The sequence below is a fragment of the Pelodiscus sinensis genome, chromosome 6, assembly GCF_049634645.1.
Source record: "Pelodiscus sinensis isolate JC-2024 chromosome 6, ASM4963464v1, whole genome shotgun sequence".
In the NCBI taxonomy this organism is placed as follows: domain Eukaryota; kingdom Metazoa; phylum Chordata; order Testudines; family Trionychidae; genus Pelodiscus; species Pelodiscus sinensis.
This window is the reverse complement of record NC_134716.1, coordinates 96,926,530-96,951,696: the sequence shown is the minus strand read 5'-3', so window position 1 is coordinate 96,951,696 and position 25,167 is coordinate 96,926,530. Positions and strand designations below refer to the sequence as shown.

Here is a 25,167-nt window from a genome sequence, read left to right as displayed (position 1 = left end):
AGGGGGAGAAAGAAAATTTTTTTAAAAAAAGGACAGGTTTTGGAGCAACTGAATTAGGTTTCCACCTACAGCCAAAGATCAGACATGTAATCCTCTCAGCAGCATTGCAGGGTTTTGATGATATGATGCTAAAATCATCCATTAGCCCTTATGTCATTTATACCAACAATGCAGCTGCACGGCTGCTGAAAGATGGATACTAATGCCAGTTCAGTCACACCAACTGTGCACAGTTTTGATCTGGGTGGGGGAAGGCACATTAGACCGTGTACATTAGTAAATGAACTAGTATTAGTGAAAGAAGTTGTACATCTTAAACATTCCAATTGATCTTACCAAGCCTGATTCTGGTTACAGAAGATGCGACATTATCACCAGCGAACTTGTTGAGGTTATGGGTTATACAAGTAAATCGATGGACTTTCAAGTATCAGCTTTTACTGAAGAGTGGCTCTCCCTCTACTAGCTATGTTAATTGGCGGTTAGCTTTAGGAGTGTCTAGAGTTGCAGAGTGGAAGAAAACAACCAGATAATTTTCAGGGGTTTGTTAAACCAGCTTTATAATTTAAAAAAAAACTGTTAAATTGAGAATGAGCATTTTGGATAAGACCACTCATTTTAAATGAAAAGGGTTTATTTATATATTTCATCTTCTGCATTATTAATGCTGTACCATCTTTCATGCCACAAAACAAATAGATAGTCCTCTTGTAGCTTTTTCTGCAGAAGAAAGTGGGTTATCTAAACCAAAGAACTTTCCAAAAGACAAAGCCTAGGAAATATAGAAGTTCCCTGTACTGGAACCAGAGTGAATTTGCAACTCATTGACTGTCAAAGCAGATGAAAACTAAAAAACTGAACAGGTTTAGAGACCACGAGAAGAAGTTGAGAGATGATTTGCATCAGGTTACACAAGACAAAATTAGTAAGGCTTAGCCTTCTAGAAACAGATATTCATGTCCTCGTCATCACCACTGTCACAAGCAGGTCAACTACTTTAACATACCTAGCCAAAGGAAGGGACAAAGTCCTAGTAAACCTCAAAAAAAACCTATAGAAAAATAGCCCGAGGCATCTATTTTTGTGGTGGAACTAGCGCTGCTTGATGATAACCCCCTCAAATGCTTCACCTTGGCTGTTTACAGACAACGATGACACTATGTAAGTGCTTCTTGTTTAACTCCATTAACTACGTTAGTCAGCTACTGACCATCTGGCTTTGGGACAGCCACAGCGACCAGGTTTCTCCGAGTGAAAGGCAGAGAAGGGCCGGCGAAAGGCTCCCAGCCGCGTGGGGCGGAGGGAGAAGACAGCGGGCGGGGAAGGGCGGAATGGTGAGGGCAGAACAGTGGAAGCAGAGCGCCAGGGAAAGCTGCCCCTGTGCTGGCAGCCAGAGCAGCCTCTTCCCCAGGGGAGGAGGGACAGCCCGTGATTAGCGCGTTACCCGAGCCGAGCGCAGCCCTACTGCAGCCAGGCGCGGAGCCCGCACCGCGGCAGGGAGGGTGCCAAGCTCCGCGCCCCGCACAGCGACAGCAAGCGGAGCAGCGCGAGAAAGCAGTGCCCCGAAGCAACCGGAGACCGGCCCGAGACGTACCCAGCACCACGCACACCACATCTAGGAACACGAAGGGCAGCCGCGTCTTGTCAAACATCCTGCCAGCCCTGGGTGCCGGCGAAGGCTGCGCTGCGAGGGGTGCGGGATTCGGCGGAATTTGGAGCCTCGGTGGAGCGGGAGGGGCTCTGCCGCATTCAGTCAGCGCCACGGGGCGAAGCGCTGGGGCCAACGGCGCCTGGCACTGGCTGCTACTGCTGCCGCCGCTGCGGCTCCTAGCCGGGCTGGGGCTTTAAGGAAGGGGCGGCCCCTGAGGTGAGGCGCGCGCAGGGCCGGGCTTGGGCCAAGAAACGTCTCTCTCCGGCACCGCGCAACCGCAGACCTGCCAATCGCCTTGATCGTCAGCGCGCTGCGTCTCCCTTCCCCCGCAGCCGCCCGCGCGCCGAGATTCTTTGCCCGCCCCCTGGCCAGGAGCCGCCCTCACCTTCCTCAGCGGCTCCGCCCCCTGGCGGTAGCCGCCTGACTGCAGGGAGGGAAGGCGGGAGTTGGCCGAAGTGCAGTCGCTCGCGCTGGGTGGTGAGAACGTGCAGGAGCCTCGTGCAGTCCGCGCCTCATCAGCCACCCCACTGGCCCAGGCCTTGGAGAGCCTGGTGTGAGGGCAAGGCTCCATCTGGTGGTGTGACCGCCCCAGGGCGGCGGGGGGAGGAATAAGGGGCAGAGTGGTATGTAAGCCTACACAATTTTCCCCTCTTGATCTCAGGGGTCCAGAGTCTCTGGAGTGCTCTGATGTCAGCCAGTAGCTGTAGCCCACACAAAGGGTAACAGCCTACTGCTGCTATCAGTCACTCTCCTGGTACAACCTGCAGCAGCTTGTGCTGTGGATCTAGCTGTCCAAACCCTCCTGATAACCCAGGTGGAGGTGGGGTCAATATGGTTCCAATGGATAGTTTTGGTTGTTTTTAATTAGGACATTACAACCAAAACAGAACATTAAGGACTCGGAGTAAGGCCTTGTAGGCAAAGTCTAGCCCTAAAACACCCATGAATTCCACAATTAAGGTTGTCAGTATAATTTTTTAAAACACTAGTTTTTTACTTATTTCACCACCACCTCTGGAAAAAGGGCTGGGGATGTGTGTGTGAAAAAGAGTGTCCCTCATAAAAAGATGTTTTTAAGATAGAAACATAATTGAAAAAGTTAAATTTTTCACCCTAGTGAAATCCTTTTGTAAGCATTTTTGTTTTGATTGAAAAGGCTGATGGAAAAATCAGCATCTGAATACTGATATAAAACACAAAAAAATCATTCAAGCTTCTCAAAACATCTACATATTAAGAAACTTGTAGGCAGATTCCTGGCATTCACCACACATAGAAACACTAGACCCAAAGTGCTCTGAGGTTTCCCATGTATCCCTCCCACAATATGTCAGTAAATGAATGGGCTTTGTGCTTTACCTGGGAGGTCGAAAACAGGTAAATCGACAAAGGAAAGAAGATGCTCTATCACCAGTTCTTTGGAGTTTAAATTTAGGGTGGTACATATAAGTACATTTAATAAGTAGCAGGTTTAAAACAAACAAAAGGTAGTATTTCTTCACATACCACAGCCAACCTGTGGAACTCCTTGCCAGAGGATGTTGTGAAAACCAAGGCCTTTCACAGGGTTCAAAAAGAGCTAGATAAATACATGAGGAGAGGGCCATCAATGGCTATAAGCCAAGGTGGCTAGGAATGGTATCCCTAGCCTCTGTCAGAAGCTGGGAATAAGTAACAGGGGATGGAGAAGTAATTCCTGCTGATACATGTCTTTGTGGCATGTGGCTTATTTGTGCCATTATGGAGGTCTCAGTCCAAAAGCCAGCCCACAGAAATTAGGGGAATAGCCATGGCCATTTAGTTATATAGTTCAGGTTGGGGGTAGTTTCACTCTACCCAGCCTCTGGGAGGAACATTCCCTCAGGAAGGTTTTTTGCCTACTCACACACCAACATAAAAATCAATATGATTGTTGTCATGTGTGATCCACATTTACTATTCTTGGAATAGCTCTGTTGCTGAGCTGTATCATTGGTTATGTAGCTTGTAGTGCCCATGTCTAGCAGAAGAAGAAATCATGTTGAACATCAAGATTTTTAAAAAAATATTCAATACATACAAAACAAACATTAGAACTTTCAAATCTCACTCCAGTTTTCCCTATGCCAGGAACATTGTGTAGTGATCAGTTACAATGATTTTATGGCTCATTTACACTGGCAGAACTGTTATTAAGTCTCATAAACCATGAATTGGGTTCCCGACTACGAAAAAAGAGAGACCCTTTCCTGTCCAAGCACCAATTCATCAGGGTACATCTAACTTTAAGCACAGAATTAGTCTCATTTATGTCAGTGATACTATCCAGCTGCTTAAAATTAGACGTGCTGAACGGGGCACACAAAATATGGCTGAAATGTTTATTTCCTACAATATGCATTGTCTTTCACTTTATCTGCCTCTTAGGAATGTCTAGTAAAGCACTGAAATCACATGCTACGTCTACACTGGCAGCATCTTGCGCAAGTACTCTTTTGTGGAATAGTTCTTGTGCAAAAACTGTTCCACAAGAGAGCATCTACACTGGCATGTGCTTTTGCGTAAGAGATGTGCTTTTGTGCAAGAGCATCCATGGCAGTGTAGATGCTCTCTTCTGCAAGAAAGCTCCAATGGCCATTTTAATCAAAGGGGCTTCTTGCGCAAGAAATTCATGTTGCTTGTCTACACTGGCCTCTTCTGGAAGAGCTCTTGCACAAGAGGGCTTATTCCTGAGAAGGAGCGTCAGAGTTCTCATGCAAGAAGCCCTGATTTTCTACAGTACAATGTCAGTTTACTTGCGCAAGAACGCGCGACCAGTGTAGACAGGCGGCATGTTTTTGCACAAAAGCGGCCGTTTTCGTGCAAGAACATGCCAGTGTAGACACAGCCATGATGTTCAAGTTCAACTTATGTTGTCATGACTGTATTATGTAGGTCAGACTACATGATCAGAATGGTCTCTTCTGATATTAAAATCTATACATATCTTCTTGGAGAAGAAAGATGGGAGAAGGCAGGAGATGTACTCTCAAAAAACATATTGTCCTTTAACTAGAATACATCCTTTCTTGATAATAAACTTATCCCAGATACCATAAAATATCCTCTCCTTCCTCCTGTCTTCTTTTCTTTTCCTTTCTTTTATCCCTCTCCCCTTTATTTCAGTTGAGCAATAAAGGATATTTAAGACCAAGTTAGGGTGCATCTAAACTTTCAGGGCTTAGTTCAATTTGCATAGCTCATTTCGAGTTATGTCAATTGCGTATCTTATTTCAAAATAGCTTATTTCGAAATAGGGAGTGACTACACAGCACTGATTTCAAAATAGAACACTCTTCCTCCGCCTTCCCTTATTCCTTGTACAATGAAGGTTACAGGAGCTGGAGTAAGAAGTCCTCCAGCTTGACAGTATTTTGACAGTATTTCAAAATAACTGCCTGCTGTGTAGACGCGGACTAAGTTATTTCAGAATAGCACTAGTTATTTGAAATATTGTTGCAGTGTACACGTGCACTTAATGTCCTCTGAATTTGTTTTGCCTCTGTTGGTTACCCCAGAAATTATCAGTAATGTTTTCCCTATTCTCCTTGCTAGCTTTGTTTATGCTATTATCCATGTCTTAAGAAATCTACTACCTGTCTCTGGTGATACTTGCTGGGTAGAACTGGCCAAACAGGACTATTAAAAGCAATTAACAATCAAACAGACATTGTGTGACGAGCTTTTCCTAAGATTAAGAGATGAACCACCCATCTCAGTATTTCACTTTCATGGAAGGCAAGTCAGTAATTATACTATACATGCAAAATTAAAATTAATTAGTACTTTTGGAACACTCAGAGCCTGATTCTGCCATCCTTAGTCCTACCTTAGTCAGAAATTAGTCCTTTGAGTCAGAACACCCACTTGTGCAGTAATACCTGCAGGAGGAGACTAAGGTGAAGGAAAGCTCTGAAAAGAACCCCATACCAAATTTCTTCTACAGTATATGAGTCTATCAGAGGAACAGGATTTTTCTTCTGTGTTTGTCTCTACTTGGAGGATCCAATTTTACTTGTGTGGTGTCTCTGATAACATCACCATAAATGTATTCATTCTCAAGTTGTTCATAGAGTCTTTCTGAAAAGAACTAGGTATGCTGCACCTACATTTCTAATAATGAAACCAAACATAACCTCTTTTCTTCTCTCCCCTTCTTTTTTAAAGAAAAAAAGTTCGGGCTTTCTTGATATCTTTTAAATTGCCATAGTGTGAGAACACTTGTAAAACATTGTAGACCGTGTGTGGACGTGTGGTCCAATGACTAGGAGACCTGGCTAGAAACTAGGAAACATGAGCTTTGTTCCTGACTCCCTGAGAGAGTGGAATGGATCGATCACCTGTTTTCTCTCTCATCCTTTATCTGTCTTGTATTTACACTTCAGAGCTGAGACCTTTTCTTACTATGTTTGCACAGTGCTTCTTTTTTACCTAAAATAATTATTAACTATTCTTTTTTGTTCATTATGTCATCACTGGGTTGGGGTGCTGCTGTGAAGAGTGGAGGAAATTGAACCCCATTACAGGAGTGGGTCTAGGAGTGAGACTGGCTCAGTATATCTTGCTTCTTCATTTGAAGTCAGGTGTTTGGCATGGAAGTAGGGCAGGATTATCTCTGTTGCAGACTGTCAGAATAATTTTGTATGGAACCCAACTGTTCCAGAGATTGTTCCAAATCCACATAATGCTCTCAAGTGTTAATGTCTGCATTGGGACCTTCGCATTAACAGATGAATGTACAAAAGCACATTTCCAGCCATCTGCCTAGTTAAGTTTGCAGGGAGCGAGTTCATGGTCCACAAGGTCCTTGGGCTCCTAAAATCACTTCCAACATTTGCAATAACTTGTGCTTCTGAAATAGACTTCAGTTTAGCAATTCTTACATGATAGAAACAATGTGTTATGTATCATTGTAAAGCCACTCTCTGGTCTTTTTAACTTTACTGCTTTTAAAAAAGGTTATTCTGTGATTACAAAAGAGAACAGAAACACAGCATTATAAAGAACTCTCATAAATACTGGTGCTAATTCACATTAAGAATTAGGATTTAACTCCTTCACAATGAAGGTGTGTTTGGAAATTTTATTTATTATTCTATTATTATTATTATTATTATTAAGCAATTCCAAACATCCATTAATTTTGGGAGTTTAAAAATGAGTTTTAGATGAGATTTTTTCCTCAGATAGCACAATCTCTGCATTTTAAATTAAGAACCTCACCCATTTTCATTGGATTCCCTATAACTACATTGTAGTAATTGTCAATCATGAAAAGCCGTCATGATTTCAATTATAGAGAGGGACTTGTCAGAACGGCTTTCTAAGGGCATTAACACAGGGAACGTTGATATAGATCTGTGCCAGTACTATAATTAGCAGATGGTACTTTTGGTACTTACCAGTTGGCATGTTTCAGATTGTTCTGAGGTATTGGGTTTCTGGGAACAAATATACAGACCCTAATCCTAGAGTCCTATACAAATTAATGGGCCAAATTCTGGCCCTTAATACAGGCATTTTACATTACTATAGACATAAAAAGGCCTTAAAATTGCATAAAACAGCCATTTGAGGATTCTCCCAACATAAAAGTCCACAGCATGATCCCAGGTTGGCATCTGAGCCCCTACGGGGGAGGAGGGGGGGGTGGACAAATAAGCATAAATGAGAGCTGTCCTCTCAAAGATGCACTTTGGAAAAGGTACCCAGCATGCAGCTCAACTGAGCCCGCTCTCTAGTACAGATCTATTAAAAATAGCTTAAATGTCAAAGACCACAAAGCTTGGCTCTCCACTGCATTACTCTAGTTTCACAGCAGCATAACTCCACTGAATTCAGTGACCTCATGCAGGCTTAAATCAAGACCTTTGTCCTAACTTCTTATTGAACATTACATGCCAGCAAGAATCCAGATAAGACTAGCATCAGCTATATGCACACTATAACAAATAGGAAGAACCCTATTTAAGAACAGAGATCTATTCTGCCAGGCCAGGGACCTTCATTGCTTCAGTGAGTTATATAAAAAATTTCCACTGGTGTAAATCAGTGTAGCTCCACTGAAGTCATCTGAGGATCTGGCCTTCTGTTTTTTAAAAATAATAAAGAAAAATTCAGTTACAATTAGTGTCCTCACTTGATTTTTTCTTTGCTTCTACTTATGTGTATTTCTGTAATCTATGGTGCTTTGCTACTGATAAAAAGTTTCCAAACCTTTAGGCAATATAAATATGTAAATCTTTCCAGCAATTAAAGTCTCATCCTAGTATGCGCTAAATTTGCAAAGGTAATCTCCAAACGCATTGGAAGCAACACCTAACCTTTGTAAAACTTCTCCTTTTTAACAGATAAATAGTGCAATCTGGGAAAAATCCAGCCTTGAATCATTAAAGATGATCAGTTTGCTAGGGGCTCTAAGCATTCAACTGGGTTTCTACAAACAATTTTGGGAATAGCACAGATTTTTGTTGATTGTCCCTAAATGCACAACCTTGCACTTTGCACTATTTCATCTAATTTCTATTACTTTAGTTTGCAGGGTCATTCATCTGAAGAAGTGGGTTGTGCCCACGAAAGCTCATGATACCATCTACATTTTTTGTTAGTCTCTAAGGCTGTGGTCACCAACATGTCGATTGCGAGCTACTGGTCGATCTCGAGGCCTCGACCAGTCGCTCGCGAGGCGTCCTGTCCGCCCCGCCCCCATTTCCTTCCCACCCCTCAGAAGCCCCACTACTTACCTCAAGAGAAAACAGAGGTAGTGTCGGCTTCTGAAGTCCCGCAGCTTAGCGCCACTTCCGGCAGTTCCAGAAGTGCGCTAGCTGCTCTGCTGGCCCCCTGCACCACACAGGAGGGGTGAGTCAGCCCCGTGGGAGGGGCGCAGGGAGTTTCCTAGCGCGCGTGCGGGGGGGTTGGCCTCGGAGCAGGCGTTTGCGTGGGGCTTCGCAGCGCGGGGGGGTTGGCGCGGGGACAAGCACGCACAGGGCTTTCCTGCACGGGGGGGTAGTGCTGTCCCCGGGGCAGGCGCGCATGCACGGGGCTTCCCTGCGCACGTAGGGGGGTCGGTCCCCTGGGTAGTCGCGCGCGGGGCTTCCCTGCATGGGGGGGGGGGGTCGGCCCCGGGGCAGGCATGCGCTGGTTTCCCTGGGGAGGGGGAAGAATGCTGGGAGGAGGGAGATGCAGAGGACTTTCTGCCTCCACTGGCACCCCACTCCGCAGCCCCCACTCCCAAGCCATAGAATGCTGTCCCCACTCCCCTGTCCCCACCTACAGAATGCTGTCCCCACTCCCGTCCCCAGCTACAGAACGCTGTTCCCACTCCCGTCCCCAGCTACAGAACGCTGTCTTTACTCCCCTGTCCTCAACTACAGAATGTTGTCCCCACTCCTCTGTCCCCAGCTACAGAACTCTGTCCCCATTCCCGTCCCCACTCCCCGAACTCTGTCCCCAGTGGCACCCTGTCCCCAGCTGCAGAAACCTGTCCCCACTGGCACTCTGTCCCCTGCTGCAGAACCCTGTCCTCTGCCCTCCTAGCACCCTGTTCCCTCCCCCCTACCCCCAGCCGCAGTACTCTGTCCCCACAAAATGTATAATTATAAATGCTATAGATTTAAATAGCATGAATAAAAAACAGACCATTTATTTCATAACTATAAACTCGTGATTTTAATTGTATGTATCGCATAATTTAAAATAAACTGTTTATCAGAGTGTGTAAGTAAGGGCTGGGGATAGCAAGTGATGGACAGGAGGAGAATAGAGTGATCTTGGGTGTAAAAAGGTTGGAAACCACTGGTCTATAAGGTGCCGCGGGACTTTTCATTGTTCTTGCAGATTCAGACTAACACGACTGCCCCTCTGACCCTATCACCATTGTCCCCTGTGATTTACCGGGTGCCCTGTAGGGATAAATTAGGAGATAGTATGCCTACTTTTGTAAAATGGGCCAGGCAATATTAATGAACCCAGGTGATCAAGGCATTTCTTTTTCATCCCTTTCCAAAACAGAGACTCCTCCAGCATGAACTCTAACACTCAGCCTGGGCATCAGTTCAGAACTGACTCAGAGGGAAAAGTGCAAGTACACTATGCTCTGTGCATCAGATATAGCACGGTGGAAAATCCAGACATTAATTTGTTATAACACTGGTTTGGAAATACCTGAGTCACTTCATTTGATCATTCTGGAATTTGCTACTCATTTTTGCATGCGTTTGTTCTAGGTACACTGATATGTAATTAATCTGGAAAGCACAAAAGGTTGTCTGCAAAGTTAACTTATCCAGTATCTTAACAGTGGATCATTATAATACAACTTTATAATTTCCCTTTACATGAATGGTAATGCAATCTATAGGGGAAAGGAGCTGTACAAATGTAAAATATTATTAAAGTACTGTCATTAATGCAGTGTGCTTCTTTTCACTGAAAGCTGCTGCAGAGTAAGCTAATGAACACTACTTAAATCTCAGTTGCAATCATTGACATTTGAGGGTGCATTTACACTGCACCATAACTGAAATAAGATATGCAATTTGAGCTTCACAAATTGCATATCTTATTTAAATACTATTTCAAAATAGCTTATTTTGTCATTTGACGGTCTACACAGCACCACATTTCAAAATAAAGCGCTATTCCAAAACGTCCCTTACTCCTCATAGAATGAGGTTTACAGGGACGCCAGAATAGCAAGCCTGAAATAACAGGCTTGCTGTAAAGACACAGGATAGCTATTTTGGGATACTTTGGTATCCTGAAATAGCATTGCAGTGTAGACATAGCCCCAGAGACTTCTTCATTTCTCCTTGCTCATAGCACCATCACAAATATATCCTTCCTTCATTGTTCTGGTTTTAACTGGTTATTACTCAATATGGCTTGCTCATTTTCAATATGCAATAATATACATGCTCCTCGTTCACTGAACACCCCATTAGGCTACCCTCCTATCTCCCTCACCTCTGATTTTTAATCCTCTCTTCCCACAGACAGTGCCTAGAAGCTAAATAAAACACTGACATTTAAAAAAAATTAAAGGAGTTTCCTAGCATTACAAGCTTTAATCAGGGCTTCAGATCTTTTCTTAAGACTATACAGGAATATATAGAGTTATGACAATGTAAGAACTGGGAAATAGGCATGAAAGTGAACTAAGGCTCTTTTTTGCTTCTTTCTTGAATATTGGGAGCTCTCCTCCAATATTACTTACAGATTATGTCTATAAATGATACATCATCAGGAGGGATTATGATAACTATGTTATAGTCACTATGCCAGCCTATGCTACCGCAAGGAAAAAAATGGACTTAGTGACCTCTATCACGCTTTTCTGAGGTCCCCAGCTCCTCTCTCCCCCTAAAGATAGCAGGGTTGCGGGAGACCAGAGATGTGGTCTCACAAGCCAATATCCTCTTCTCAATGCTGTCAAGGTAGAGGAGAGGAAATTGGCTTGTGAGATCACATCTCTGGTGTTCTGTTCCCCATCTTTAGAGACAGCAGGATTGTGACTACATGGCTGTTGCCAGCCAGGGTAGACAACAGCCTGGTTCTTCACTCATTTGGTACCCTGTGACAGCAAGGGGAGCCTCTTTCTGACCCTATTGTACTAATTCAGATGAAATACATGGATCCAAAGAGTCAAAGGCGTTAACATGACCCATTTATTATCCAACGTTAAACAGTGTTAAACAAGATTTGGGGTTTGGCGTAAAATGACCCCAGTCTGTTTAGTACCATGCTTAGTACCAAGCACATCATTCATTTTTGTTGACTTGTTACTAAAGACACAGAAAAGAAGGGGGATAAAGATTAAAGCATTTGAGATGTGAAGTATTAAAAAATATTTTCATGTTAACAGCATTGCCTGTTCCCTCTTTTAGAAGAAACTACCACTGCCCTTGTTTGACAGTCTCTTATATACTATTAAAGATGGTCAGAACCATTCTTTTGAGGAAAAAGATAAATATTTGAGATGAACTGGAGCTGTACTTGCTGATGTTGGTACAGCTTAATCCTTTTTCCTGGAAGACAGAACAAGATAAACACACACAAAAAGGCAGGAACAGATAGAAAATGTAGCTTCTATCTCTGCTCTTGACTGAGATTTGCAGTGTTGCTACTGGAGAACATTGGCCAGCACATGGTCTGATCAGCCATTCTCAGCCTAGGCAAATTTGTACTAGAATCATGATATTTAGGGCTTTGTTTATAGCTGTCCTGGCAGTGTGGCAACATGTGCAGTCTTGGCCAGCTACCCCAGACATTTATTAGACAGAAAGAACAGAGAGATCAGAGAGAGAGAAAATAAGGTAAGAAAGGAAAAGAACACACTGAGACAAAATATCATAGCCCAAGCAGTGTTTGATCACGGCTGAGTCTAAACTGCAGGCTTCTTTCGGAAGAAACTTTTCCGGAAGAGATCTTCCAAAAAAACTTCTTCCAAAAGAGTGTGTCCACACTATCTCGATTTAAGCTGTAATTACTGTGGATGGAATGGCCACCAGAACACCTGTGCTTTTTCCTCTTTCCTCTTCTTTCGAAAGAATGCCCTCTTCCCCGTCCACACACGCCTTTTTCCAAAAGAGCTCTTTTGGAAAAAGGCTTCTTCCTTATAGAAAGAAGTTTACCAATGTCAGAAAAAACCCTCTGTTCTTTTGATTTTTTGCCACCAAAGAACGCGATTGCAGTGTGGATGTATATCAAGTTTTTTCAGAAAAACTGTTTTTCTGAAAAAACTCTGTAGCGTAGACATAGCCCCAACGTCAATGTCATCTGTTTTCCTCTCTCTGGATTGACCTGGTCAGGACATCTCTCAGGTCGAGGACAAAGAAGATCTGGAGTCCCAGAAGTGACAGTCATGATAGTGAAGCTGGCTCCTGTCCTATCCTGCAGTAAGCCTGTGTTATGTAGCTAGCTTTTTATCCCCACCAAAAGTCTCTTTTTGAGAATCCCAAAAATGAGTAATGGGCAGAATAGCCCATCTTTCCATTATTTTCTCCACAAATTAGATCTAATTTTCAACACACCATTTTTGCTTCAATGATTTCCAAAAGATTCCAATTTTTTTATTAGTTATGCTTTTAACACAGTCCGTGGGTTATAACAGTCAGTCTTTTTTGTCTCCCTTTTGCATCTTTTCCCTTTAACAGTTGTGCTCACAACACTACTTAGTTGGAACTTGTCTCTGAAATGAATTAAAATAAAAATACCTCAGTGTCCTGGGATGACTAAGAATGGTTTTGTTGTGCTGTGTATTTAGCCATAAAGTTTTTATTGAAATGTTTGACATCTAGGTACATTCCAAATGTACCTCACTTCAAAAATAACTAACAGTATGGCTTTGTTAGTAACAAGCCACAGAGTGCAGACATATTAAAGCAGCAGTTATCCCTCAGGATCCAATCCTGTAGATACTTATGTGTTTATGTAACTTTAAGCCTTTGAGCATTGCAGTTGAGGTCAAGTCTCATGAAGGCATAATTAAGCAAGCACATGTCTGACAAATCAGGAACCAATGCCTAAAGCCCTATCTATCGGTACTGCAAGTGTTTTATGGATAAGCACTAAGCAGCCTAATAAAGTAATTTAGAATATTGTTAATTACTGTCTGCACTAACCAAGAAAACTATAGTAGCAACCTACTAGTAAGGACCATAATTGGAACAAGCTTTTCTTAAAAAGGCTTCAGGGTATGTCTAGACTACTGAGTTTTGTCGACAAAAGTGGACTTTTGTCGACAAAACTATACCTGCGTCTACACTACCGCTGAGTTCTGTCGACATAATGTCGACAGAACTCAGCAGTTTTGTCGACGCTGGTAAACCTCATTTTACAAGGCATAACACCTTCTGTCGACAGAGTTCTGTCGACAGAAGGTGTTATTGCCTGTAGGGTTGCGTCTAGACTACAGGGTTTTGTCAACAAAGCAGCTTGCTTTGTCAACAGAACTGAATGTGTCTAGATGCTCTTTGTCGACAGTATCTGTCGACAAAACTTCCGTCGACAAAACCCTGTAGTCTAGACGTACCCTCAGTGACAAACAGGGCAGGGAATAGTGAGAGAACAGAACAAATTGAAAACCGGGCAAAGACTATAGGGGCTCCCAGAGTGATGATTTGGCAGATGATTCTACCCAGTAAACACCACAGAAGTCAACAGGTCTCTGTGTGTGGGTTCAGAGGTGGGAGGTGGCTGTGCACAGGACAGCTGAATTAATGCATTTGAGGTCTGGGATGACACCAAAGATTACTTCTTTATTAATATATGTAATAAGGAGCAAAACTGAAATACCAACTGGCAGTGTAGCTAATTCAATTCATAATTTAACCTGGAAGAATCTTTTCTGGTGTCATGCTAAATAGTGTATTGTTTGGTAATGTTAAATAAGCATATTCATGTACTTTATTACATGACATTGAAATAAGGATGATGTGAGAGAGAGAGAGAGAGAGAGAGATGGATGCATGGACATATGCCCCACAAGAAAACACAAACTTTTTTTTACTATAAAAGCAGAAAAACCATCTCACAAAAGAACCTATAGCCCAGGGTTTCCCAACCTATGGGTTGGGACCCAAATATGGGTCACCATTACATTTCAAAAGGGTCGCCAAGTGTCTCCCCAGATGGCTCTGCCCCCTCTCCACCCCTTGTTTAATTGCCTTGGGTTACCAAGTGTTCCTGAATTGTAAAAATGGGTTCCCATCTGGAAAAGGTTGGGAACTACTGCTATAGCCTCATATTCAGATTTACAATTGTTCAGTCCCACTCCTACTTTCCATGAGCCCTTTGTCCAGTTTTGTCACTCTTTATTATGAAATTGACATCAGTCAACTGGTTTATAGCCAGCAGCACTAATAAACTGGCAGTGAGATCAGAGATTTATGAAACAATTTGGTCATCTTGAAATTTAAAGAAAAAGCAACTCTAAATGCCATGTTTATAATAGAAGTTGTTTCACAACAGAAAAAGTACCATATGAAGATCGAGTTGTTTGTTTAATGCTGGGCCAGCCTGAGGGTTTTCTTTCTCTGCTCTAAGACTCAATTTAAATTAGCAAACAAAAATTACCTGCTGTAGTAGGACACACAACCACAAAAATCTGAAAAGCCTGGGAATAAGAATCCATAAAGAGAAAGACTTGAGCCCTGTTTTCTACCTTCACATTGCCTGCAATATTATTGTTTGATAATGCAGTCCAACCCTCCCTAAGATTTGCACTCTGACTCAAGACATTAAGAGATGGTTTTATATCAGTTCTAATCAATTCAGCATAGTAGACTGTTGTTCATTACATACAGTTGGGAAGTTATTGTGCTTTAACACTGTTGAGGTCACTGTTAAGGTTTTGAGTAACAATTTGATGAGGCTGGTGTATGTATTTACTTGTAGGTATCAGTTGGAGATGGAAATGAAAAGCTTTCTGGAGCATTGGATTGTACTACGGACAGTGCTGTAGGCAATACAGAGGTGAAAAGGAATGCACAAGTCCTTCCCCTTAATGCTTTAGTTCCATGCTTTTTAGATGCATACATAGGGTTTGGCCAGATGCAACTCTCTCACTAAACACAGTTTTGATCTACTAATTTTTTTTAGTACAGCTTTGATCTACCTCAGGGGGTAGCTCCCCGAGTCAGGGAAAAGGAGACCTACACGTGCCTGGGAACCAGAGGGAGAAACAGCACTCCTGAAATTGCTTACGACTATGTCAACCCTCCTACAGAATGTGAGTAAATCCCTGCAGTCTATAACATTTTATCTCTTTGTAAAAGTTACACACAAGAGTGCCCTCGATGGTTGGTAGTGAGGACATAACCGGTCATTTCGAAGATACATCTGAGGAATCCCTAAGCCTAGAACTACTCACTTTCTAAGGGTATGTCTACACTGCCACCCTAGTTCAAACTAGGATGGCTAATGTAGGCATTTGAAGTTGCAAATGAAGCCTGGGATTTAAATATCCCGGGCTTCATTTGCATCTTGCCGGGTGCCGCCATTTTTAAATCCCCGTTAGTGCAGACTCCGGGCCCGCGGCTACACACGGCACGGAGTAGGTAGTTTGAATTAGGCTCTCTAATTCGAACTACCGGTACACCTTGTTCCACGAGAGACTTCTAAAAGTCAGACTATAGTTTGTGCAGATGTGGAGCTCTTTCAGGAAGAAAAGTTCTGTATAAATGAAAGCAAATGGCCCATATCCTCCTCTATTGCTATGGAGTACACAGAGCCGCTTATGGATGGGGGAAGACAAGGAAAACTTGGTACAAAGGTGTCTTTCCTACTTCCCCAATCCTGCATAGGTCTGGTTCCCTGGCTCTGATCTCAGAGAGTATCTTATGCTGGTGTGATATTCTTGTGCTCCATTTTACCAATTTTCAGTTCTGCATCTGTCCACAGAGCACAATCTGGACTATTGTTGTTATTCCATGCGAACAGTTGAGTATTCATCAAAAGCATATTATAATTTTTTTAAGTAATGTGTAAAACTCAAACTTGGTGTATATTGTGATTCCCGTGTGTTAACTTTGTTATGTAGTATTACTTTGTTTCTATTGTGTGTGACATTTAGAATCTGGAATGTAATGTGAAGACATTTCTCCTCCCCACACATTGTGGTTGAATGATTCTGCTTTGCTAATTTGAAATGACCTAATTAATCTCAGCTTCCCCCGAACAGTTTAACTAAATGTCAAACATGAACAAGTTTCATGAACTTGAAAAACAACATTCAAATAAAGATGAAAAGAAACACACAAGCAGCAGTTTTTAAAAATTCTTTGGGACGATTGGACACATTTCAATATACTTTAGCCAAGCTGGTGAATAAACACAGGAAAAAAAGACTGAACAATGTTACAGACTGTGCTGCATTTCTCATCCAGTCTCTGTAATGTATTTACAGATTACAGAATGAGAGATACCGACCAAGCTACTGCAGGATGAGTTTTAACAAAGCCTCAGATCAGTTGCTGTTTTGAAGCACAAACTGTACAATTATTATGATATGAGATCTGGATTCCATTTAATTCCAAACCTAAAGTATGAGAAGTGAAGGAGGTCTGGCTAAGTCATACTTGTTCTGGCTTGTCTCAATAATGAAAGGAATCTGAATCATGATTCCTTGACAGAGTGAGAGACCCAAAGAACAGTTAATTATTAAGTAAAGGGGAAGAGTCTACATTTCATCTGTCTCTAGTGGGTCACCCTGTTTCCCTATTTGAAACAACAGCTTTCTCCTGCTATCAGGTAACATAGGATATGTCTGCACAGCAAGGCTAAAGTCAAAATAGCTTAATTCAGCTTTTAGTGCTGTCTACACAGCAAGAAGTCGAAGGAAGAGCACTCTTCCTTCAACTTCTTACTCCTTTTAAAAAGAGGGTTACAATAAGTCAGAGTAAGAAGTCCACTAGCTTGACATTATTTTGAAATAATGGCTTGTAGTGTAGACATGCTCTTTGTTATTTTGGAATAACATCAGTTATTCCAAAATAACACTGCTGTGTAGACGTATCCGTTAGGTCTTGTAGCTCAAGTAACAGAAGTGTGCGCTGCAGAATTCAAGGTTCAGGTTTCAAACACAAAAACATGAATGGGGGGGGGAAAAGGGTTGTTGTTCTTCGAGCAGTGTCCCGTGGGTGCTCCACTGTAGGTGTCGGCTTGTCCCGGTGCCACAGATCGGAGATCTTTTCTAGCCGTAGTCTGCCAGACCACGCATGCGCGAAGTACGGCTCGTGGCTTTTCGCGCCGTTTGAGTGCCGCTGGTCCGGCTCCCACCAGTTCCTCCTGACTGTCCTCGGCAGCGGACGGAACAACGTCTCTCTTGCGAACACTGTTTCACTACAGATATAGAGAGACGAAATATAGTTATTGTATAGAGTTATTGTATAGAGTTTAAAGTTGTAGTTAGTAATCTAGTCGTTAGTCGTTTAAAAAAAACATTTTTCTTCAATAGTTAGTTGTTCTTCCTAAATGCCGGGCTTTAAGAAGTGTGGCGAATGCCACGAGGCAATGCCTGCCTCTGATGGCCACTCCCTATGCATCAGGCGCCTTGGGGAAGGCCACATACCTCAGAAATGTCCCCACTGCTCCCAACTGACAGCCAGGGCTAGGCGGGACAGGGACATGCGTCTAAAGGTCCTCTTGTTTGACAAAGCCTTACAGCCTGAAGTCAAACCATCCAAGGGACACGCGGAGCAAACTAAGAAAGCTAAGAGAAAACCATCTCCGACGCGATCCCTTCCACCTTCAAGATCGGGTGCAGACGACAAGCCAGGGATGTCAACGGCACCGCACGCAAGTGTTGCGAGGCCGCCTAAAGACAGCCGGAGTAAGTCGGCCCCGAGCCCTTCTATATCGGGTTCAACCATCTCAGCCATCCCCTTGGTCTCTAAACCATTCACAGGGACTTCTACGGCTTTGAGAACCGCTCCCGGCACGGAGCGCCCACCGGCACCGAGCCGCTCCCCAGCACCGAGCCGTAGCCGCTCCCCGGCACTGAGGCGCTCCCCGGCACCGAGGTGCTCTCAGGCGTGTAGCCGCTCTCCAGCACCGAGCCGCTCACCGGCACCGAGACGCTCTCCACCATTGAGACGCTCTCCGGTACTGAGGCGCTCACCTGCACCGGGACACTCACCGGCGCCGAAAGGTGCGCCCAAACGACCGGCGGAGACTAGTCATCCTCCAGTGCACGACCTCACTTCGGCACTGCCTCAGGCTAGACCTCTAACGAGACGACACTCGGGAACTCCCGAGCATCCTTCCCATCCTGCTCTGTCGGCACCGAATCGACCACCGCCTCCCACCAGACAGCAAGAGCCTCAACGCTCATCGGCACCGGGGCGCTCCCCGGCTTCAACCATGCTGGCACCGAGTCGTCCTCTGGCACCGAAAGGATTGTCTCACCACAGGCAGCCATCAGAAGGACGTTCACCGGCACCGTGACGACCTTCTCCTCTGAGTAGATCTCCGGAGCGGAGGCAATCACCTGTACCGAGACAATCAACGACAGCGATGGGGACCACCTCGGCACGGATTCCTCCAATGTCAGTGGAAATAATCCCGCACTTGGTCATTTCCACCCCGGCTTCCTCTCCACCGGAGCATTTGCTAGCACCACCGGTCCATACACCCAGGAGATTATCTTCTTTATCACTGAGCCCTGAGTTCTCTCCCGAAGTACGCTCCCCATCTCCACAGTACTCTGAGTACTCTCGTACCGGCCATACATCACCACGTTCCAGTCATTCTTACCATCGTGATCTTCGCTCACCCAGTCGCAGCACATATTATAGAGAGAGGTCGCGATCACCAAGATCACCACAGCTTTCAACCCATTCGGGATACTCGATGAGATCCCGTCGTTCCACGTCCCCCTATCATCATCATAGGTCATCCTATCATCAACGCCGGTCTCCGCAAACCCATCTCGTGCAAAAACACCATTCTTCTTCTGCCCCCTCAACTTCCTCCAGGTCTCCCTCTCACGTCAGACAACCTCTTCCCGTTCGGGATCCCGAACCTGATCAGTCACCCGCACACCATTCCTCATCGTCCCCCGACGATGCAGTTTTTCAGGGAGACACCTCACCATCTGACGATCTGCGCCAGTTTCAGGAGTTATTCAAAAGGGTAGCGGAGAGTCAAAACGTACAGTTGGGCAACGTGGAGCAAAAACAACACCCATCTCCTTCGCAATATCAAGCACACTCACCAACCAAAGATCTCGCTGCCACTGGATGCGGCCATTCTCGAAATTGGACGACATTTGGCAGTCCTCGGCATCCACCCCGCTGACAAATAAGAAGGCGGATAAAAAGTATTTTATCCCCGCCAAAGGGATGGAATTTCTTTTCACGCACCCACAACCTAACTCCCTGGTTGTGAATGCAGTTCAGCAGAAGGCAAAGATGCCACAGCACAAGCCTACTGCCGCAGACAGGGATAGTAAGCGTCTCGATTTATTCGGATGTAAAGTTTATTCCTCGGCAACACTCACATTACGAATGGCCAATTATTCCGCACTGCTGGCGAATCACAACTTCGACAACTACGCCAAGCTTGTGCCATTGCTTCAACATATTCCAGAGACAAAACGAGACATTCTAAAGGCTGTTATAAAAGAGGACTACGCAGCCTCCGGAACAGCCTTACATATTGCTCTGGATACAGCTGACACGGCAGCGCGCACGACAGCTACATCAGTTATGCGCAGAGCATCCTGGCTGCAACAGTCCTCTGCTCCTAAGGACCTGTTTTCAAAGGTTGAGGACTTACCCTTTAACAGGCAGAACCTCTTCTTCGAGAAGACTGACCGACTTCTCCACTCGGGGAAAGATTCCAGAACCACTCTGAAAACACTCGACGTGTACACTCTTCCATACCGTAGAAAGCGATATACGCCCTACCAGAGGCAGAGGCCCCCCCTTCGGCAATCCCCTCAGTATAGGCCTCAGGACCAACAAAGGGGTAGGCAGCGGCAACAGCACAGACGCCTGCCGCCCAAAGCAACTTCCCAACAGGGTACCAGGCAGCAAGTTTGACGCGTCCCTCGAGGGGTTGAGAACCATTCCTGTCAATGCCATTCTGAGTGCTACAAAGGCGATATTTCATCACCGCCTCAGGCTGTACCTTCATCGATGGGCCTACATCACCACCGACAAATGGGTCCTCCAAACAATTCATCTCGGTTACACCATTCCATTCACGTCGCTACCTCATCCATCCCCCCCTGCCCCGTCCCTTTTCAGGGACCCATCTCACGAGATTTTGCTCAGGCAAGAAGTTGCCCGTCTACTCACCATTGGAGCAATAGAGCCTGTTCCGGACGAATTCAAGGGCAGAGGTTTTTACTCCCGGTACTTCGTAACGGAAAAGAAATCAGGGGGATGGAGACCGATACTAGATCTTCACGACCTCAACCGTTTCTTGCGAAAACAACGCTTTCGAATGGTTACCCTAACTACAATCATCCCAGCACTTCAGAATGGGGAGTGGTTCACATCCCTCGATCTTCAGGACGCATACTTCCACATTGCGATCCATCCGGCGCACTGACGATTCCTACGCTTCCAAATTGGTACAGACCATTTCCAATACAAGGTCCTGCCGTTTGGTCTCTCGTCGGCTCCATGGGTTTTCTCCAAGACCCTGGCTGTGGTGACCGCATACCTACGTCGCCTACACATAATGATTTTTCCATACCTCGACGATTGCCTAATAAGAGCCCAATGGTTACAGGAATCGCTCAGTGCCACTCAGACAACACGCATGCTCTTCCACGAACTGGGTCTCATTCTCAATGTTCCAAAGTCATCATTGGAACTACACCAAACAATACAGTTCATAGGCGCTCGTCTAGACTCTACGACCGAACGCGCATCATTACCGATGGAGAGGTTCCACACGATGCAGGACTTGATCCAGATTTTACTCGTCAGCCCAAAGGTTCCCATACTACGGTGCCTACAGCTTATGGGACACATGGCCTCCACAACATATGTGGTGAAACACACACGGTTACATTTGCGATGCATTCAACATTGGATGGCTCGAATCTGCCCCCCCAATGTACGCGATGCCCACAGGACAATAACAGTTCTCACCCATGTCAAGAAATCACTTGCTTGGTGGACAATCCCAAACAATCTGCTGTTGGGCGTACCCTTTCATCGCCCCCAACCGTCGGTGCAATTGACAACAGATGCGTCACTCACTGGATGGGGTGCGCATCTCGGGCCCGAACACGTACAAGGCCTATGGTCACCAGACGAGTCGCTGATGCACATCAACTTCCTGGAGCTCAGGGCAGTGTAAAAGGCATGTCAACACTTCCTTCCCATCATTCACGACCAGGTCATACGAGTCCTTACAGACAATATGACGACCGTTTATTACATAAACAAACAAGGAGGCGCCAGGTCCCACTCCTTGTGCGCGGAAGCAGTACGTCTATAGAACATGTGCAATAGACACAACGTCTTCCTAATCGCAGAATACCTCCAGGGCCATCACAATGTAACGGCAGACGCCCTCAGCAGGCATTTTTCTCTCAATCACGAGTGGAAGTTTCACCCTGCAGTGCTTTCAATAATATTTCAACGATGGGGTTTCCCGCTAGTGGACCTCTTTGCCACTTCTCACAATGCAAAATGTCCTCGGTATTGCTCGAGAGCGGGGATTGGACGAAATTCAAAAGGCGACACTTTCCTATACAACTGGGGGCGTCACCTACTTTATGCATTCTCACCCACACCCCTAATTCCAAGGGTGGTGGAGAAAATAATTCGAGAAAGGGCCACAGTAATCCTAATAGCCCCAGCCTGGCCCAGGCAAACATGGTATCCATACCTACATCGCATGTCGATGCATCCTCCGTTTCCTCTGCCAGCTCGACACGATCTCCTATCCCAGAATCATCGCTCCCTTCTTCATCCGCAGGTGAACTATCTCGCGCTGACGGCTTGGTACCTAGTTGGTTCCAACAGTCAGAAGTGTTATGCTCACAATCTGTCAAACACATTTTACTGAACAGTAGAAAACTATCTATGCGGACTACTTACCTTTCCAAATGGTCACGCTTCTCATCGTGGTGTTCCCAAAAGGATCTGAACCCAGTCTCCTCACCCCTGCAGTGTATCCTAGACTATCTGGTACACCTCAAGAATTCAGGCCTCACCTGCGCTTCCATCAGGGTTCATGTCGCTGCAATTGCAGCCTTTCACCAGCCGGTCGACGGATGCTCAGTATTTTCCCATCCAACAACTAAAAGGTTCTTGAAGGGAATGTCCAACCTGTACCCGTATTATACTCAACCGGCGGATCCTTGGGACCTCAAAATGGTTCTCAATTCCCTAACGGCCAGACCCTTCGAACCGCTAGCGACCTGCACTTTATATGACCTGTCCATGAAGGTCATTTTCTTATTGGCCATTACTTCCGTGAGGACAGTGAGTGAGCTAGCTGCACTATCAGCTTCTCCTCCTTATACAATTTTTACGCACCAAGCAGTAATACTCCGAACGCAACCACGTTTTCACCCCAAAGTGATCTCTCGATTTCACATCAACGAGCCTATAATCCTCCCTGTATTCCATCCCAAACCACATGCGTCACCAGAACACGTACGCCTGCACACTTTGGACGTCAGATGGGCTCTCGCCTTTTATATCGAGAGGACCAGACCCTTTCGAGTGACGGACTCGTTATTAATATCAATGACGGACCATTCTAAAGGCCGCCCATTGTCCGCTCAACGCATCTCTTCTACTATCGTACAGTGCATAAGGACCTGTTATGAACTACGTAAGAAACCACTGCCCTCAACCCTGAGGGCCCACTCGACTCGGGCAGTCGCTACGTCCACTGCATTCCTCAAGGGAGTCCCCTTGATAGATATCTGCAGAGCTGCTACGTGGTCTTCCAACCTAACCTTCGCCACGCATTATGCCATCCCGAACTTGTTAATACCTGATTCCACGGTGGCGACAGCGGTGTTATCCTCAGCTAGGGCACGCTAGCTCCGAACCCTCTTCCATTTGCGAGCTACTGCTGTACATTCACCTACAGTGGAGCACCCACGGGACACTGCTCGAAGAAGAAAAAGAAGTTACTCACCCTGTGCAGTAACGATTGTTCTTCGAGATGCGTGTCCCGTGAGTGCTCCACGACCCGCCCTCCTCCCCTCTTTGGAATCTATTATTTTGTCTTTCAGACCAGGAGGCAGGAGGAACTGGCGGGAGCCGGACCAGCGGCGCTCAAACGGCGCGAAAAGCCACGAGCCGTATTTCGCGCCTGCGTGGTCTGGCAGACTACGGCTAGAAAAGATCTCTGATCTGTGGCGCCAGGACAAGCTGACACCTACAGTGGAGCACCCACGGGACACGCATCTCGAAGAACAATCGTTACTGCACAGGGTGAGTAACTTCTTTTTGTAGCATAGATACTTTACCTTTTTTCTTCTAAAAATAAACCTCAGCAACTACACACACAAATCCACCACGATATAAAAAGCATGTTATTTACACCACAGACTCAATCATTCAAAAGTTAAGAAATATCAGTCTTAAAATAGGCACATGACTTTCATTCTGCCCTCCTGTGCCTGTGCATTGTTCCAGTCCATTAATTATATGCTCCAACCCTGTTATTAATGCTGACCCCCTGCCTCATTCAGGATGCAGAATAGAGGCAGAATTAAGGTGGCAAGAACATCTGGAAATGTAGCATTTCCTAACCTTTGAGGACTAGTTTGTAACCTAAATAACCTTTCTAGTGTAAGGTTTTTAATGTAATTAATACAGATGCTGCTTAGAATTCTTGTGTAATCATGGAGCCATCAGGGTGCCATCAAATCAAGAGACGAAGAAATATTCCTTCTTCCAGCATATACTGAGAGCGAAAACTGAGAGGACTAGGAAGAGGCAATATGACTGGATGCTGAAAGGTACTGTCCAGAATGAAGAACCTTCTCTAATTTAGGATTGTAAATTCTTTCGGGAATGGCCATAGCTTCCTGGATTCTGTAAAACACTTAGCACATCTTTGGATGCTATAAAATAGCAGTAGGGTAATACAGTGGATACATTCTTTTATCATCATTAGTCTGAGCTATGAGTATATGTTAGCTGCTGGGCTAGCCAATTCTAAACTGACTTCACTTTTTTTGCTATTCAAAGTATTTTTTTTAATATGACATTCATTTTTATTGTGATTAGCACAAGTCCTGAGCAGAAGTAAAGAGAAATTAATTATGACATTTTCATTATATTTTACAGAACCAGCCTGAGATCACATGCAGTGCCAAGCAAACAAACCACATTAGCTAAAGCTTTAATTTCCAACAAGCTTTCTTACTGCTCATGCTATCATGTTAGAGTCCTGTGCTGAAAAGCTGAAGGTTCAGGTTTCAAGCACTTGAACTACAAGACTAACCACAATATTTGACAGTAGCCAAAAACTATTATTTCAAACAAAAAAAAACAAAAAAGCAAAAAAAAGGAGTGAACCCTGGCAGCTTAGTGCTCTCTTCCCTCCCTCCCTAGAACTAAGGAGTGGGGGGAGAATGCAGCTGGAGTCACGTACTGAGTCCGGTGGGTAGAAATAAGATAGTTTGGAAGGGAGCTCTGCAAGTCTCTCACTTTCTTCCTAGGAGGTAAGTAACCTTCTAGCTCATGTGGTGGCCACAGTGAGATATATATCTGGACCATATGCTGGCCGTGGGGTTGGGAGCCTGATCCATCTTTTCTCCACTCCTTCCATTCCGAAAAGTTGTGCAGCCCCCCAGAATTCCTAGTACAGCAATAGCAATGGTGATAGTGTGCCAAAGTGGTAGTCTGGCTTAATGCCTTTTACACAGCCAAAGACCTGGATTCCAATGTGACTTGTATTGTGAAAGAGACTGATTACAGTGGCTTTAAGCTTGTGCAACAAGGATTTTAGTTTGCATCACAAAACTATCACATAATATGAAGTGTTGAATTCCCAGACTGCAAAAAGCT

The 25,167-nt window shown here is 44.8% G+C and overlaps 1 protein-coding gene and 1 long non-coding RNA gene across 5 annotated transcripts in view; one reads left to right on the top strand and one right to left on the bottom strand.

Annotated features, from left to right (window-relative positions):
* Nucleotides 1-1,834, bottom strand: part of PLPP1 (phospholipid phosphatase 1) — a 168,507-nt gene extending 166,673 nt beyond the window's left edge. Inside the window, exon 1 of one of the 3 annotated variants that reach the window (XM_075932461.1) lies at nt 1,595-1,834. In XM_075932461.1, coding sequence (XP_075788576.1) covers nt 1,595-1,652 — 58 coding nt within the window. In that variant the 5' untranslated portion in view covers nt 1,653-1,834. The remainder of the gene's footprint in view (nt 1-1,594) is intronic. The other 2 variants (XM_075932459.1, XM_075932460.1) reach the window with 2 other exon arrangements.
* A 289-nt stretch (nt 1,835-2,123) lies between these two features.
* On the top strand, nt 2,124-25,100 carry LOC142829951 (uncharacterized). 2 transcript variants are annotated; one of them, XR_012904910.1, is made up of 4 exons: nt 2,124-2,274; nt 15,269-15,398; nt 23,971-24,113; nt 24,445-25,100. It is a non-coding gene; the product is annotated as an uncharacterized LOC142829951 (long non-coding RNA). The 2 variants fall into 2 exon arrangements; XR_012904909.1 differs by having other exon boundaries at nt 23,971-25,100.
* The last annotated feature ends 67 nt before the right edge of the window (nt 25,101-25,167 follow it).